The sequence below is a fragment of the Crinia signifera genome, chromosome 2 (assembly GCF_055691185.1).
Source record: "Crinia signifera chromosome 2, ASM5569118v1, whole genome shotgun sequence".
Lineage (NCBI taxonomy): Eukaryota > Metazoa > Chordata > Amphibia > Anura > Myobatrachidae > Crinia > Crinia signifera.
The window spans coordinates 270622985-270641006 of NC_139218.1; the positions used below are offsets into that span (position 1 = coordinate 270622985).

At 42.1% G+C, this 18022-nt stretch overlaps 1 protein-coding gene across 3 annotated transcripts in view; it reads left to right on the plus strand.

The window, feature by feature from the left end:
* NALCN (sodium leak channel, non-selective) overlaps positions 1-18022 on the plus strand; it is a 511286-nt gene that overhangs the window by 142808 nt on the left and 350456 nt on the right. For all 3 annotated transcript variants that reach the window (XM_083168621.1, XM_083168622.1, XM_083168623.1), the window contains one exon: positions 13830-13981. In XM_083168621.1, the coding sequence (XP_083024747.1) occupies positions 13830-13981 (152 nt within the window). The remainder of the gene's footprint in view (positions 1-13829; positions 13982-18022) is intronic.

Here is an 18022-nt window from a genome sequence, read left to right on the forward strand (position 1 = left end):
ACAATGTGGGAATGTGGGTAATATATTCCACATTTTTTGGTCTTGCCCCAAACTCAGGGAGTACTGGGGGGAAGTCTTTAGCCTGATCTCCACAGTGCTTTAGATAACCCTTCCGCCCGACCCACTTCTAGCCCTACTCCACGTATATCCCCGGGAACTCCCGGCAGGGAAAACATATGTTCTCGGACACATCCTCATCGCGGCACGTGCAAATCTTGCCCAACAATGGAAACAGCCCTCCCCACCTTCCCTCCCCCAGGTTATTATAAAAACAAATCACCATTACCTTATGGAGACCAGCTTCCAACCTCACTCGACCAATCCCTCCTCATCCCGCTCTAGATGGTCCCTTTGGCACACTTACATAACAAAGGGAGCGGGGACCAGGTTTTTTCCCCCTGACCCTCCTGGGCAACCATCCATGTTCAGTTTTAATGAAACACCAGACCCAGAATCTCCCCCACCCTAGGTATTAGATAATAGCCCGATCAGACTAATAGAGCCGGGACTGCCAGGAGATGCTCACCTGAGCTTGCCATATTGCTATATTGTTCTATTTGGTTTGTGTATCACCTATTTTATGTAAAGCCCGCTCTGCGTAGCGATGTGTTTGTGCTATGTCTTATTTATCTTATCTACAGTATTGTACTGTCTCTATCCAGAATGCAGTCCCCCCCCCCCCCCCCAAGTATCCCCTCTTCTTTCTTCTGTACCCCATATAAAACTTTGTGTTAATAAAAATTTATTGATGGAAAAAAAAAAGATTTAGAACATAAGCAGTCACCTAGCATAAGCACCTCTCATTGTTTCCTCTGGTTAACCTGAGGCTTACCAAGATACTAAAGAGAATAGTCCTCTGTTTTTTTATTTTGATAATTGCTCTTCTTTGATGACTGAAAATTAAAAAGTAGTCATTAAAATACTTTAATGGCAGGTAGTTGATTAGGTGAACCTAGGCGGTCATCTACAGCTCCAATTATCAGGGAGCACATTCAGCAGTCAATTTGTTAAAGTGCAGCATCATATTAGAAAGAGAGGGATATTACAAAGGAACGGCATTCAAGAGCCTGGTGCTGAAGATCAACTTTTGTAGTTGTTCCATTTTCTGCCTGCTTTACATTTTGGTAAATTATATAATTCGACTAATATTTCACAGCAGTTGACTATGGCAAGACCGCTCCATTACATATAGTAAATGTACCTAGTTTGACATGGCTGTAGTGACAAGCTGGAGTAAGCAAATCCAGAGATATTATTAACGCAAATGCTGACATCGTCTTCTCATTTCCCTCTTATTGTTTTGACGGCCTGTTTTTTTTTTGTTATGAAATCAAGTTAATTTTAGTGAGCTTTAGGAAAACAAAAATAGTAAGAAAAAGTCAGGTAAAGAAAATTGGACATAACAGGGCAGTGTTGACAATATAACCAGAGCATACTGCGTATAGCATAATGATGACAATACTTTGGAAAGGAAATAAACCATTAATTAGGGGGTTACAGGAATAGCAAATAAGTGTCACCCTATATCAAAGATCAGGTCAGCCAAAATGTAAGGAAAAAGGATTGTGTAGGGCAGGGGTGGGGAACCTTTTTTCTACCAAGGGCCATTTGGAAAATTTGAAAACCCTTCGGGGGCCATATAAAAATGATCAATTATCGGCATATACGCGTGGGCATTATACACAGGGCAGCGGCATATACATGTGGGCATTATACACAGGGCAGCGGCATACACATGTGGGCATTATACACACGGGCAGCGACATATACATGTGGGCATAATACACACAGGCAGCAGCATATACATGTGGGCATTATACACAGGGCAGCGGCATATACATGTGGGCATTATACACAGGGCAGCGGCATATACATGTGGGCATAATACACATGGGCAGCGGCATATACATGTGGGCATTATACACAGGGCAGCGGCATATACATGTGGGCATTATACAAAGGGCAGTGGCATATACATGTGGGCATTATACACACGTGCAGCAGCATATACATGTGGGCATTATACACACAGGCAGCGACATATACATGTGGGCATTATACACACGGGCAGCGACATATACATGTGGGCATTATACACACGGGCAGCGGCATATACATGTGCGCATTATACACACAGGCAGCGACATATACATGTGGGCATTATACACACAGGCAGCAGCATATACATGTGGGCAGAGACACCATAAAAAGTGACAGTATGGAGGAAGGGGGGGTGTCACCCCCAAACAGGTAAATGTGATTATGTCTGATTATGATAATCAGACATAATCACATTAACCTGTTTGGGAGTGAATCCAGGGGTAAATGACAACCCCTGGATCTGTCAGTCACTGGGGAAGGGAGGGTGAGAGAAGCAGCTTTTACCTTTACAAGTTTACACTGATTTAGCTGCGGCACCACAGCGTGATGGCTGCTGCTGCTGCGGCTGCTGTACAGTCTGACCTCCGATGCTCCCGCCCATGCAGTGCATGGCGGGCGCATCCCTCCCTACCGCCCGCATATCACTGCCGGCGCATCACCTCCACAGCCACTGTGATTGGCGGGCGCGTCTTCTGCACATCTCCCCCGCCACCGGCCCGGCTATATTACCGATTAATCAGCTGTCCGCCCGCCCGCCTATATTACTGATGTATCAGCCGCCCGCCCACCTATATTAAATACCAGCTCCCCAGCGGCAGCAGCAGCCGGCTGGTATGTAATATAGGCGGGCGAGCGGCTGATACTTCAGTAATATAGGCGGGCAGGCGGCTGGTTAATCGGTAATATAGCCGGGCGGGTGGCTGTTTAAAAAGTAATATAGGTGGGCGGGCCGTACATACTGGGTGCAGGGGCATAGTATTTTAGGGGATCAGAAGGAAGCAGCAGAGGGAGAGCTGGTCTCTGGATTTATACATAAACAAAAATGCCATAAATGATCCCATAGGTCATGAGTAGGCAACCTGTGTCTCTCCAGCTGTTGTGAAACTAGTCCCAGCATGCCTTGCCACAGTTTTAGTATTCCCTAATATCAAAACTGTGACAAGGCATGCTGGGACTTGTAGCTTCACAACAGCTGGAGAGCCACAGGTTGCCTATGCCTGCCATAGCTTATGACAGCATTCCTACTAGTATAGAGGTACAGTGCATGGTCGGCAGAATCATTAACTATGTAGCAAGGCAATTCAGGCATAAACCAGGCTTGGGCAATAACCACTTGTCTGGAGTGGAAGATAGAACACATACTGATAAATAATTCAAATACCATCTTCAATATTAAGGGATAAAGCTTTCGGGTGAATGGTAAAACCATAGGTAATTTAACCATAATACAGTGACAAACACCCACCAAAAATGTAAATGCCCAGAGCATTTGGCAAAAGTTACTATCAGGCAACCAACATTTAGCACAGTTTGCGTTATAATATAAAAAAAAAAAGAAAAAGTGCCCAATATTTGAGGCTAGCTGAAAATATTAATATTAAATATATTAATATTAAGAATCTCCTGAATATACTTTATGATACCTGCTGCACTTCCTCCATTCCCACCAGCAGCCGTATCCTTCATAGGTTTCTATGGGGATGCGATGCTGCCAGATCTCTTATACTGTATATATTTAGCCAGATCTATCACTCATCCCCTGTGTATATAACGTTCCCGCCCAGCGGGATACACAAACCCGCCACCCCCTAGGGAAGTGATCAGTGTTCTATGTGTATAATGTTCGCGCAAAGTGGGATACACAAACCCACCACCCCCTAGGGAAAAGATCAGTGTTCTATGTGTATAACGTTCGCGCCCAGTGGGATACACAAACCCGCCCCCCCTAGAGAAAAGATCAGTGTTCTACACACCACCACCCCCTTGACATCACCTCCCCCCGCCCAGCCAGGGCTACAGTACACACCCACCATCCACCATTACTCCACAGCCACCAGGTGAGCGGCAGGTCTGCCCGCAACCCCCCCCCACCCCAACCCGGACCCCCGCAACCCCCCTCCCGCGATTTGCGGGGCCCCCGCGCACCCCCCTCCCGCAATTTGCAACCCCTCCCGCGATTCGCGGCACCCCCACCCCCTCCCGCAATTTGCGGCCCCTCCCGCGATTCACGGGCCCCCCGCACCCACCTCCCGTGATCCACAGGCCCCTACGCCACCCCCACTCCCGCAATTCATGCCCCCCCATCTGTGATTCACGGCACACCCCCCATCCCGCAATTCGTGGCACCCCCGCACCCCCTCCCACAATTCACGTCAACCCCCCCCTCCCGCAATTCGCGGCACCCCCCACAACCTCCTTCCACGATTCGTGGCCCCCGCACCCCCTCCTACTATTTGTGAACCCCCCTCTCGTGATTCATGGGCCCCCCGCGATTCCCGCAATTCGCGCCCCCTCCCACGATTCGCGGACCCCCCGAGCCCCCCCCACAATTCGTGGACCCCCTGTGCTCCCCCTCCTGCGATTCATGCCCCCCCTCCCACGATTCAAGGCACCCCCCCGCAACACCCCTCCCACGATTCATGCTTCCCCAGCCCCCCTCCCGCGATATGCGGACCCCCTCCCGCAATTCGCGGACCCCTGCACCCCCCTCCCGCGACTCACAGCACCCCCCCCATGCAACCCGCAATTCACGGCACCCCCAGCGCCCCTACCATGATTCACGGCACCGTCGCACCCCCTCCTGTGATTTTTGGACCCCAAGTTGCAATACAGGGCATCTTTCATACAATTCTAACCATATTTCTCACAATACAAAAGTTCACAAATTAAGGGGGCGCAGCCCCTTACTACGGCACCATGCTCAGCACATCAGAGGGATCAAAGCTCCTTTCAGTGCCCCTCTCTCTGTCTGTGCTTGTTGACAAATTCACCCAAAGTCAATATCATGCCAAGATTGCATCTCTTGGTAGCACAAAAAGTAAGTAGCTACTCTTATATCCACCTTATTCATTTTTGGGTAAAGCCAACCTCCCACTTCCTCCAATGACAACCTTTTTAGTGCAGCATACAGTTTTCATGGTGATACATTAGTTACATAGTTACATAGTAGGTGAGGCTGAATAAAGACTTGCGTCCATCGAGTTCAACCTACGTTTTAATAGCTTATCCCTTGTAAAAGACAGAATATGATTCTTATTAGTACCCTTGGATGTTTTTATCCAATAAATGATTGTCCAACCTTATTTTGAACGTATTTATTGTATCTGCCGACACCACATCTCCAGGAAGAGAGTTCCAAAGTTTGACTGCTCTGACCGTAAAGAATTTTTTTCTTTTGAGGGAACGAAATTTCTTTCTTCTAATCTAAATTCATGCCCTCGTGTCCTAGATTCCTTTCTTGCAGTAAAAAGGATGTTTGTCAGTTCCTTATATTGGCCCCTGATATATTTGTACATGTTGAGCATGTCCCCCCTTAAATGTCTCTTCTCTAGTGTAAATAGTCCCAGCTTACTTAATCTCTCCTCGTAGCTTAAATTCTCCATTCCCCTAATAAGCTTTGTTGCGCTTCTTTGTTTTTTTTCCAATTCTAAGATGTCCTTTTTATAGTGTGGGGCCAGAAACATTACATGTTTTTATTCCTGCATTTTATTATTATGTAAGTAAGTAAGTAAGTAAGTAAGTTTTATTTATATAGCGCACTTTCTCCAACAGGACTCAAGGCGCTTTACAGACAATAAAAATAACAATGCACATACTGCAATACAAAGGGTTATCAGTACAAGGAACAGGCAACAATGGCAGTACAAATGTACATCACACATACAGATATGCACAAGACGCATTCTAATAAGGGACACGGACATGGGGAACATATTTACCGAGCTGTGCAGTACCCAGGCAGCCATTCAGCGGCGCCACATGGTGATTGCACAGCCAGTAACAGTACTGCAAGTGGGGGGGAGGGGCTGATAGAATGGTCACTGGTTGGCTGCTGTGTGCCGACAGGAGCCTTTGTGCATCTTACTTCCCCTTCCTTTCCATCCCTCCCACAGTAGTCACACAACTCACACAGCTGCTGCTGCCCTGAAAAGAGGGGACTTTCAGAAGCACGGGGTTCATGCAGCTGTACCCCATCCAGCTTCTACCTATAGTAAGTTATTTTTGTTTTTCAATTTAAAATCTTACACACTACACAATGGGCCTGATTCAGACCTGATTTCCCCGCTACGAATTTGCACTGCGGGTGATTATTGGTAGACTGCAAATGTGCAAGAGCCACAATGCGTATATGCAACCAGGGCTAACAAGCGAAGACAGACACTTTTTCCCTTCGCTGGCCATTCGCAAAATGATTGACAATAAGTAGGCATCTAAAGGTTGTAACCGGCCTTTTAGTGGGAGTGTCAGGGAAAACGCTGGGAGTGTGAGAAATCATTGGATGATGAGCAGCTTCCAACGGGATTTGGATATATTTACATAGGTGAAAACGGATGGCCAGCCGTACAAATCCATTTGCACAGTGAGCACATTCATTCGCAATTCAGGATTTCACTGGACCAGGGCAGAGGCTAAACTGATCATTCACGGCCGTGCGATCAGATCTTAATCAGGGCCAATGCACAGTGGGGTGCCACCGCACTTGCCTTGCCAATGCCAGTAGTCTTATTTGGGTCACCTGTACAGAATAGAAGTTTCCTTGTTTAGGTGTACTAGATTAGTTGAGGATGTGTCTGTAAAACTTAATTATGTCTATTCTAATCTGTGTATCTAAATGTGAAGAAGTCTGATGGCATAATAGTGGCATGCAGCGAAGTAACCAGTAACACTTGTAGCAGTCTAATGGCATAATAATGGCATCAAAAGGCATTTGATGGCATACAGATGTACCGGGTCTCATCTTTGCCGCCAGGCCGCCATGGCGGAGGCTCTGGCGCATCGATATTCTCCTGGCGCTGGCGTCCGCCAAGGGGTGTGGGAGCACGCCATGTAATACAATCCGCCACCACTGGGTGGCTAATGCTCCATCAAGCTACAGTCGGAGTGATGTGCCAGTGGTATCCCGCTATTCGCCGTAAAGAGCGCGCTTACAGTATGAGACGCTCGTGCACAATGAGCCGCTCGTAGGAAATGAGACGCTCGTGGCCGTAGGAGTGAGCAAAATGGCTACAAGCTGTTCACGTAGCCGTAATGTGTAACAGTAATGTGTAATGTGTACAGTATGCAGCTTAAGGCAAGCGCCTCCTCCCCTTCCAGACTTGACCTACAAGTACACAAAAGTACAAGACATTATATTACAGCGCTAATCCATGTAAGGGATGCAGGGATTCGTGTTTCGCTGCTAGGGCTGCAGATGCCACTGATTGTATGAGCAGCACTCCACAGCCTGTAAATATCAATGAGCTGTGTACTGTAGGTTAGTGGTTAGCTGCGCGGCTCTTCATGCTTGGAGACCCGGGTTCGACTACAGTGACATCCTTTTTTTCCCTTCTATTCCAATATTTTGTAGAGTGATATTTAATAAAACCAGACCATTAAACGTAAAAGTGTTATTATACATTTATAATGTGTCCCTATAGATTGTAAGCTTGCAGCAGGGCCCTCCTACCTCCAAGTCTGTCTGTTGCTACAGTACCCAGTTTGTTTTATCACTGTCTACAATTGTAAAGCGCAACGGAATCTGCTGCGCTATATAAGAAACTGTAAATAAATAAATAAATAAATGTGTCAGTCAGTAACGAGTACACCAGTGTCCCAGCTACTGCACTGTGGGTGTTCATGAAGTGTTGGTATACTGTACAGTAAGAGGACTTGATTTGGCTACAGTACCATTGCACTAGTGTTGTCTCTTGCAAGGAGTAATGTCTATGCAACTGAAGTCAATCGCCTCCTCCCCTCCCCCCCAGGGGTGTAGGGGGTCGGCTAATACAGGACATTACACCACAACATCTCCTGCAGAGCTAATGTAATCCACGAAGGGGCGGGCCGTCTCAGACGCTGCCGCGACTCGCAAAGGGGCGGGCCGTCTCAGACGCTGCCAGGACTCGTGTTTCGCCGCTAGAGCTGCAGATGCCACTGATTGTATCAGCACTCCACAGCCTGTACATACTGTATCAATGTGCTGCGTAGGTTAGTGGTTAGCTGCGCGGCTCTTCATGCTTGGAGACCCGGGTTCGACTACAGTGACATCCTTTTTTTCCCTTCTATTCCAATATTTTGTAGAGTGATATTAAATAAAACCAGACCATTAAACGTAAAAGTGTTATTATACATTTATAATGTGCAAAATTCTACTAGCAACTACTGTATAATCTCCCTGAAACTCATTTTCAAAAGGAGGCAAGTACAGTATGCTGTACAGTAATCAGCACATTAAAAACAAATATGAAATCCACCATGGCAACAAGTAGAAAATATACAGTAGCACTCAACATTGTACAGTACTTACTTTCCCTTAGGGAGTCCAGTAGTTGGGGCTCCCGACAAACCAGGTCGCTCCAGCTGCGCTGGAGGCTCCTGACATTCCTGTCCCCCCGGAATCTGTCCCTGATGGCCTGGCTTGCCCCCTGGTAGGCCTCCACAACCTCACGATTGGAGACCAGGGGCCTGTCCCGCCAAGCCACCAGGGTGAGGAGCTCCCCTGTCCCGAATAATAATAAAAATGTGAAACCTGTAAAAACCTTCAATGGCTACTAACAGCATTCTATATGGTCATGCTATCTCAGTTTCAATTTTTTTTTTTTGGGGGGGGGGGTCCCAGCAGCCTGAATCACATTTTCCACCGTTTGGACCGCTTACTTTACTCGCAAAGTGGATGGGTGGCTGGCATACTTGCCTGTCCTTCTGTGGTGCTGGAAGGGTTCTCTGATTTCTGTGAGCCTCCTGGCCATTCTGGTAGGGTAAGTAAGTATGGAATACAGTATGTCCCTTATTAAAATACAGTCCAGAAAATGGTCCAGTCCAAAAAAGGGTGCGGTATGAGCTGCTGACTGGCGGGATTCCGACAGTCATTAGACTGACGTCAGAATCCCAACTGCTGGGAATCCACCAGGGGGCGGGCAATATGAAGCCCTTGGCAGCTCTCTGTTTATCACTGTGAGAAACCAAACATGGACAGTTTATTAGCCAGGCCCAGTGCTTCTTAGCTTGGCTTCTTTTTAGGTATAATATTGACTGCATAAAAAAAGTTCTTTAAGAGCTATCGACATATATTGTGCATGCAAGTTCTGAAATCCAAGCTTAAATTCTTACTTAGCACTGCACTTATTTGGAAAGCTTCCTTGGACATTGTTACCTTAGTTTTCTTTTTGCCAGGTTGATGTCTTTAGCAGCGGCTGTGACAAGAGCATAATAGTGGCAGACTTTTCTAGCAGACTCACAGAAAGTACTCTGCTGTCTTTGCCTTTTAAAGGCTTTTATCTTTTCATGCACAAGTTGGATGCAGTAATACAGAGATCTTCATAGAGGAGAGTCAAATTGGTTGCAGAGAGAGAGAGAGGATTATTTAATAAAATAAAAAAGCTAATATATTAAGTAAACTAGAGCTCTATATACGGTTACTTCCAATCCTGGTGCTATACAAATGGTAGACAGTTAGTTTTATTTAAATGTACACTATAGGAAATATTCCCCCACTATGCTGACTTTGTTTTACACAGAAAGAACAAGGAAAAAACTGACTGTGCTTATGGTATTTCAAAAGTGAAATAAATATCTGCTCTTTTTATATAAATTACACCTGTCAAAAAAAAAAAAAAAATATTAGTTGAGTCTTTATTTTAATGACTATTCTCTGAAACTTTGTATCGAATAATAACCAAAACGTTTGTTTATTTTTGAAAAAATTTACTTTTGTCCCTTTTACAGTGATAATTACAATTGGGTTATTCCATGGTAACAAACGTTACATTTTGATGGAATGACCCAATCCTACATATGTTACATGCTCACTTGGACCAAATGAAAGATAACATGGGTGCCTTTTTCGTGAGACAAAGATGAATGTTTTCATCAAGATGTGATGGACTTTGATTCGTTATCAGGGGCAATACAATCAGAGTATGATGGGGGATTATATTTGGTGGCTAATACGAGAAAGTCCATAAAATCACAGAAGAAATACAAAAAAAATTATAATTTCGAAACATTTGCAATATTTTCTGTTAAGGTGCCCACAGACAGTGCGATGGTCCCTCCTCTGCCCCACACCACTTGCTCCAGCTTCCTCACCTCCTGTCCTGCCAGCCTCCTGGTATTCTCCCAGGATCCAGTAACCTTCTCCCTAGCAACACCAACTTCACCTTCTAGGTGCAAGAAGGAGGAGGAGCCCGGGAGTCAATACAGCCGTAAGCAGCAGGAGGCTCCCGGGTGTAGGAAGTGAGGAGGTTATTATAAGTTACTACTACTGTACCTCTGCAATAAGACCAGACATAAAAAATTCCTTAAAGTTATCCTACTTCTATTGCCACTGTGTGTATTTTTACATAGTTAAAACATGTTGATGTGTCGGGTTTTTTTTTGTTTGTTTATTAAACCCAAAGTAAAGATAGTGTTCCATATTGTGTAGTTAATTATAATGGTGGAGATGTTCAGACTATTTAATGTATAGAAAGTTTTACAAGTAACAGTATGGTTCAATTTAAAAAGTGTACACTGATTTAAACTTAATATTGTTCAGTAAGTTAGCCAAACTTAGAGGAAACATAAAAATATATAGTTGGTCTATTGATAATTGAACATAGACCATGGACAAAGAGCGGCAGGAGAGCCAGTTACTATTTTTGGATGGAGAAATGTCAAGCTCTCCCAGATAATTTTATAATATTTATTGCAAGGATTTTTTCAGAGAGAATGAGAACTAATATCAGCATACTGTCATAACATGGAAGAGGGATATTGTTTTTTTTCATAAATTATATAATGATTTTATAGTAATCTACATTTTACCAGCTGAATCCAAGTAATATATATCTGGAAGCCTAAAGCCCAAAGACTCATTAAGCCACTGACTTAATAACTGATTTGGAGACGGCAGATGTTGAATAAGCTCAGCTGGGTTCTGTAATTATTTTGCTAGTGGCATAAAATAAAACAGCCCTCCCCCCAACTTGTACCCAGCTGTCCTATTGGTTGAGTAGTCAATTAGTACTGACAAAATAAGTTTGAATTTATGAACAAGGTCTGCAATATAAAAGAAAAACTGTGTTCCAGTGTTCATCTAAAAATCCCAATAGATAATATAAAACTTTGTTTCAAATAAAAACAAATTCTGTAACAAAATATTGTACTATTTCTATGTTGAAATTCTAATTCTATCTAATATATATGCAAATCTGTGTTGTTTAAGTGTTGCAGATGCACAGTATAAATTAAAGTTCCAGAAGCTGGTACATGTTTTCCAATTATCACTTAGCTAGTTAAGCTGATAATAGCGTGTATGGCTCTTGTGACTATAATTGTTATTCGTTGTATATGTGTAAAAAGGAGCTGGTATTGTGCATATATTATATATTGGATAAAATAACATATGTTGTTTATTCCTGCTAATGCTTTATTGGCTCCAATTATTATTTTATTGAGTTATTCATTATTATGCCCTCTTTATTTATGCAATACGTCCATTATATTCCTGCAATAATGTTTTTTTTTTCCATCTTAGGGGGATATTCAATCCCGGGTTACGACTGTCGGGCTGGCCCGACAGCTGTGACCCTGTCCTGTTCTAAGCTGGTTCGACTTGAAATTGGCAAGTGGGATTCAATGCCCGCTGAATGCCGAAAATGGGGCGTGGCTGCGAGATGCGGCCATGAGCTCGATTATCCACGGCCGTTCTGCTGTTGGGAAAGACTGCATTGAAGAGGGCCCCACAGCTATTTTGGGAATAGCGGAGGGAGATTGAATACCCCCTTAATCTACTCTACCTTTTTAAAAATAATAAACTTTCATCTACTGTATCTACCCAACATGGCAATAAGAATAAAAAAAAATATATATATATATATATCATGAGAAAATATGAACTAAGGGGGTATCCAATTACCCTTAGTAATTTACCACGGATACTGTTAATTGCCCTAAAAATGGAGTTGCCTTTAGAGAAAAAAATCAGGGTTACAAAATAAATGAGGTCCCCCCATATTTACTGTAACTAGAAGTAGACTTTACCAGCCTGCTGAGCGGGCACTATTGAGGTGAAAAATAGGCAATGTGTTGTCATAAAGGATTGAACATCCTCAAGAGGCTTTATAAAAAAAAAAAAAATAACCTGGTTCTGATGGGATTCATTAATTCTAGGGTTTTAATGGAACTAAGGGCCATATTCTAGTTCACTCTTTGAGGCAAATTCCTTCTTAGCTGGACAAAACCATGTGCACTGCAGGGGGGCAGATGTAACATGTGCAAGAGATTTAGCTTTGGGTGAGTTATTTTGTTTCTGTGCAGGGAAAATACTGGCTGCTTTATTTTTACACTGCAATATAGATCTCACTTTGAAGAAAAACCCCACCCAAATCTAACTCTCTCTGCACGAGTTACATCTGCCCCACCTGCAGTGCACATGGTTTTGTCCATCTAAGAAGGATTTTGTCAAAAAGAGTGAACTAGAATAACCCCCAAAGTCTCAAAGGTTGCCACCATCTTGCCTAGCAGTTTTACTTCCTGCCGGAGTGCTGGCCGGAGTAACGATCCCCCGCCGCAGGCAGCATGTTAGATACTCCGTCAGGAACAGACGCCGGTGGGGGAGCTGGACACCGTAGCAGCCTGGTGATGCTAGCTGCTACGGTGTCCAGCTCCCCCATCGGCATCTCTGAAACGCTGCCTGCGGCGGGGAATCGTTACTCCAGCCATCGCTCCTGATGGTGGTAGGAGTGTGCCTGGGCTTACATATTGTATCATGTGGTAACCAGCCCACAGCTGTTTTTTACTGGGTACGAGTCTGACCTGGTCCTACCTATTTGGTTTTATTCTGCAATAAACGTGTGGTTTTACACTATGGAGCACTCCTCTGTTTTTGTATTTTAATATATATATATATATATATATATATATATATATATATATATTCCTTAAACATTTCTCTTAAGATATAGTTGTGTTGTTTTGTTGGATAGATAGGGTGAGATTTAATAGGATGAGAGATACAGAAAGTGAGAGATTTGGGAAGAAATCTCAAGTTTTTTTATAGCGGCAATTATTTACAGCTTGATTTTGCAGTGTAAATGATTGCCGCTTTAAAAAAACTGGAGATTTCTTCCCAAATCTCTCACTTTCTGAATCTCTCATCCTATTAAATCTCACCCATAGTCTCTATTATGCTAAACTATGTTGGGGGAGAGGATACATTATTTACAAACAGTGTTTATCAAATTAAACTGGCTGCCCACACTCATCCAATCAGCTTGGACCACTTTAAAACAAAATTATACTGTTGCAAGTTACAATAAATTTTTATACTCATCACTAAAAGTAGTTAAAAGAAAAACAAGTGAAAAAGTTTAAAATATGTGAAAAATCTTACCTTAACTTCTAGCCAATTCACACTTTTTAGATTCTCAGAAAAGCACCATATCTCGTATTTAAATGATCCGTCATATCATTGGTATCATTTTAACCAAAATATGGCAGTGAGGACTCTTATTATCAATATAATTGTTTTAAAAAGACAGATGATGAGCATTGTATTATATTCTGGACCCATGAATCTCTGGGTGGGATCTCCAGACATTTTTGAAACTGGAGTATTTATTTTAATAACTATAGTTTTTCCTTTGGTAAACAATGATATTACAGAATTAACTATTCATTCCTTCTGCTTAACTATTAATTAATTTAGCTTTTTCTTCCCATGTTATCTGTAATTTAATGCATTATTTTTCTTGTGATCATTCTTCCAGAAATGTCACTTGGAATAATCTTGCGATTCCGGATACTCATTGTTCACCAGATGGAGAAGGATACCAGTGTCCCCGGGGTTTTAAGTGCATGGACCTGAAAGACCTTGGTCTGACCAGGCAAGAGCTTGGATACAGTGGCTTTAATGAGATAGGTATGTATACTTAAAATATATATATAATGGTATGTTTACATATATAATTTATATATATATATAAATTCAAAAAAAAAATAGAAACGGGCGCTCGATAGTGCATGAAATCAATTTAAAAAGGTTTTATTGCAAACAAGTGACATAAGACCAAAGGAATGAATAGACGTACCAACGGTGGCGGTTCTGAATCACCGCAGTCAAACAGCTTAAAACACGGTGCAATGCACCTTCTGCTGGAGCCGGTTACACTCCGTCTCAGGACATACACCAGCACAGCAACTGGTGGTGTTCTCCGTGCTAGGCCATGCCCCTAGCGCAGAGAACACCACCAGTTGCTGTGCTGCTGTATGTCCGGAGATGGAGAGTAACCGGCTCCAGCAGAAGGTGCATTGCACTGTGTTTTAAGTTGTTTGACCGCGGTGATTCAGAACCGCCACCGTTGGTACATCTATTCATTCCTTTGGTCTTATGTCACTTGTTCGAGTGCCCGTTTCTATTTTTTTAGAATTCCATTACCTGCTGGATACAGGTGTAACCACACTTACAAGAAACAGAGCTGCTGGGTGAAAAAACCTAAGTGCAACTACAAGATACCATCCAAAAGTGGATTGGACTATTCATTGTGGATAAAGAGGTTATCTTTTAAATGAGGACATTCTGATTGCACTGCTCTATATTTTCAATATATATATATATATATATATATATATATATATATATATATATATATATATATATATATATGCAAAAAAGAATATAGAGATCACTGCGCTGCTTATCCTCTCATGACGTGAAATTCAGTAGTACTGTCTCAGTCAAATGATTCACTGTATTTCCAAATTGATGACACCTCTTAGATGTAGACTTTGTCCATATATGAAACAAAAAAGAGAAACAGCAAAACAGACTGTCAGACAATATTCTTCAAGTAAGAAGTGAAGGAATGTTCATTCCAGGGCGAAGGGGTCCCAACACCCCAATATTGGATGGCTTACACGTGCTTACAGGATATATCGTGTGTGTAATCCTATCTGGGTATCTTTTATGGGGACCACCAACTTGTGCTCAAGACGGTAATATCTTACATGTGCTTACATGCAGGACGCTTAGGAAACACATATATTGGTATCTTTACTATTCCAAAACAATGCTCACACTGTCTTACGTGGTGAAATGTGAAGCCAATCATGTAAAGGTATCTTTCCTTATTCAAAACGTATGAGGTACCATATAAAACAAAATAGACATCTCCTCATGGTGCAGATCAGATATAAAACATGAGGCTTTATTTACAAAACAATAGTATAAAAATGACAGGCCAAGCCTCGTACCGTGGAAACAGGGATAAACAACAGGAAGATGAAAAGAACCCGGGTAGCTCCTGCTGTAGTCTCAGTATTTATCCCCCCTTCTGTCCGGAAGTTGTAGTTTCCGGAAGTAACTGCGGGGGAGGTGCGTATATATAACATAAAATCATATAAAATAACTGGATGGGGACACAAGCCTGTTGGCCGGGTCTTAATTCGCCGTGGTATAGCGGCATCTCACAGTTCACTCGCAGGGGATATGTAATGACAGCATCCTGTCACATGATGTAAACAAACCTTACGTGGTTTTATATTGTAAATTTTGTTTATATGGTAATATATTAAGGGGATATGACATGTAAACTAATTAAGCATATGAGATACCCGGTTTACATTTGAACAAAGTGCATGTGCATATATACATAGGAATAACATCATTTAACATATAAACACCAAAAATACATCATAGATTAAAAATAGTAGAAATTGATATTGTGATAATAATTTAGCAAAAGGTACATATAAACTCTATACGAATCAGGATTCTATACTACTAGGTGACCTATTTCCCAAATTTTAGAGAAACCACTTAACCTCGAATTCTGCATTGAGCCCAAAGGGTTTAAGTGTGTTTAAGTCATAGATGCATCGCATTTCTTTGCGTTCCAATCTGGCATCTCTATTGTTGTTCCTCCAATCCTCTTTTACCAGAGAGATACCACAAAAACTTTTTATGCCCTTAGTTGATTGTGCATGTTTTTCTTTAAAATGGGCTGAGAAAGGATGTGTCATCACACCATTTGTGATGTTTCTCACATGCTCAGCCCATCTTACTTTCAACTGTCTTTTCGTTTTTCCCACATACAGGAGATTGCAGGTGCATTCTATCACATAGATGGCATAGCGGGTATTGCACGTAAGGAAATCTTTAATTTTATAAACACCATTTTTATGCTCAAACTCCGCCAATTTAGATTTCGAGCTATGGCAAACCTTACAAATCTTGCAGTCACCACATCGATAAAAGCCTTTATTTCTTGGGAGGAATCTGCTTCCATCCATGGGTAACGCACTGGTAACTAATTTATCTTTAAGCGTATTGGCCCGCCTATAAATGAATTTGGGTTTGTTCGGTAAAACCTTTTTAAGGGCTTCATCTCTTAACAAAATATTCCAATTTTTATGAAAAATGGACTCTATCTTTTTATATTGTCTATTGTACTGTGTACAGAAAGCCATGGGGAAATTTGTCTCTTTAGAGTCAACTTTTTCTACTTTTCTTGTCTCCAGGAGGTTACCTCTATCTAATAAGCCCACTTCAGTTGCTGTTTTTTCCAGTAGGGTCTTATCATAGCCTTTGCAAACAATTTTTTTATCATATTATCTGCTTGGATGTTCTAGGTCTCTTTTTGAGTACAATTTCTTCTCAGATGCAGAAGTTGACCTTTAGGGACATTATCCAACCATTTGTTAAGATGATTGCTCTCCCTTTCAATAGAAGTATTAGAATCCGTTGGTTTGGTGTAATTACATGTGATGAGTTTATTATTTTGTACTTTGATCGTTAAATCCAAAAAGTTAACGTGATCTAAACTTATGTTAAATGTAAATTTGATATTTAGTGTATTGTCATTGAGATATTGACAAAAACCATCTAGAGACGTCCTGTCGCCTCTCCAGACGAACAGGACGTCGTCTATATAGCGCCACCACTGCACCAGACTCGCGCTCCAGGCATGCTCGCTGAAAACCTGTGACTCCTCCCATCTCGCCATGAACAGGTTTGCATACCCGGGCGCGAATCTGGTGCCCATGGCTGTTCCTACGCGTTGAATATAGTATTGTCCGTCAAAGTTAAAATAATTGTTATTTAAGGTAAAATCAATCCTTTCTAACAGGAAAGAGCATAATTTTTTATCAAGATCCGTTTTTTTGAGAGTCTCGCTGATGGCAGCTAGTCCATCTTTATGTGAGATTATAGTATAAAGAGATGTGACATCTCCTGTCACCAAAAACATCCCCTCTTCCCATATTATGGGGTAAATTTTTACCAAAACATCTCGGGTATCTTTCAAATATGCTTTTTCCTTGCAAACATAAGGTTGCAAATGGTGGTCAATGTAAGCTGACATGTTTGCTGTAATGGCATTTGTGCCAGCAACTATTGGTCGGCCAGGGGGGTTGGAACTATCCTTATGGACCTTAGGTAATAGGTATAATACAGGGACTGTATATTCATCATTGATTAAAAATTCTGCAGTCTCTTTGGTGAGAGTGCCAGAATCCACATATCTTTGTATCAGAATTTTTAAACATGCTAAAATTTTGTTAGATGGGTCCCCCCGAAGTTTATCATACGTGGTACCATCATTTAGCTGTCTGTGCCCTTCCTTAATATAATTTACTTTGTCCATGAGAACAATTCCCCCCCCCCCCCTTATCGGCCTGCTTTATAATCAAGTCCTTATTGGCCTGTAAATCTTGAAGGGCCTGGTTCTCTAGCAAGGATAAATTATTTTTGTTTTTATACCTAATTTCTTTATTTTTCATGTCCTCTATATCTTGTAGTACACTTTTGTAGAATGTATCGACAAAACACCCCCTGGCGAACGTCGGATTAAATTTAGATTTTTGTTTAAATTTGTTAATCACATAATCAGCTTCTCCATCCTCTGTTGTATCTTTCTGCTTCCCGTCAAAAAATTTTTTTAAAGATTATTTTCTGATATATTTT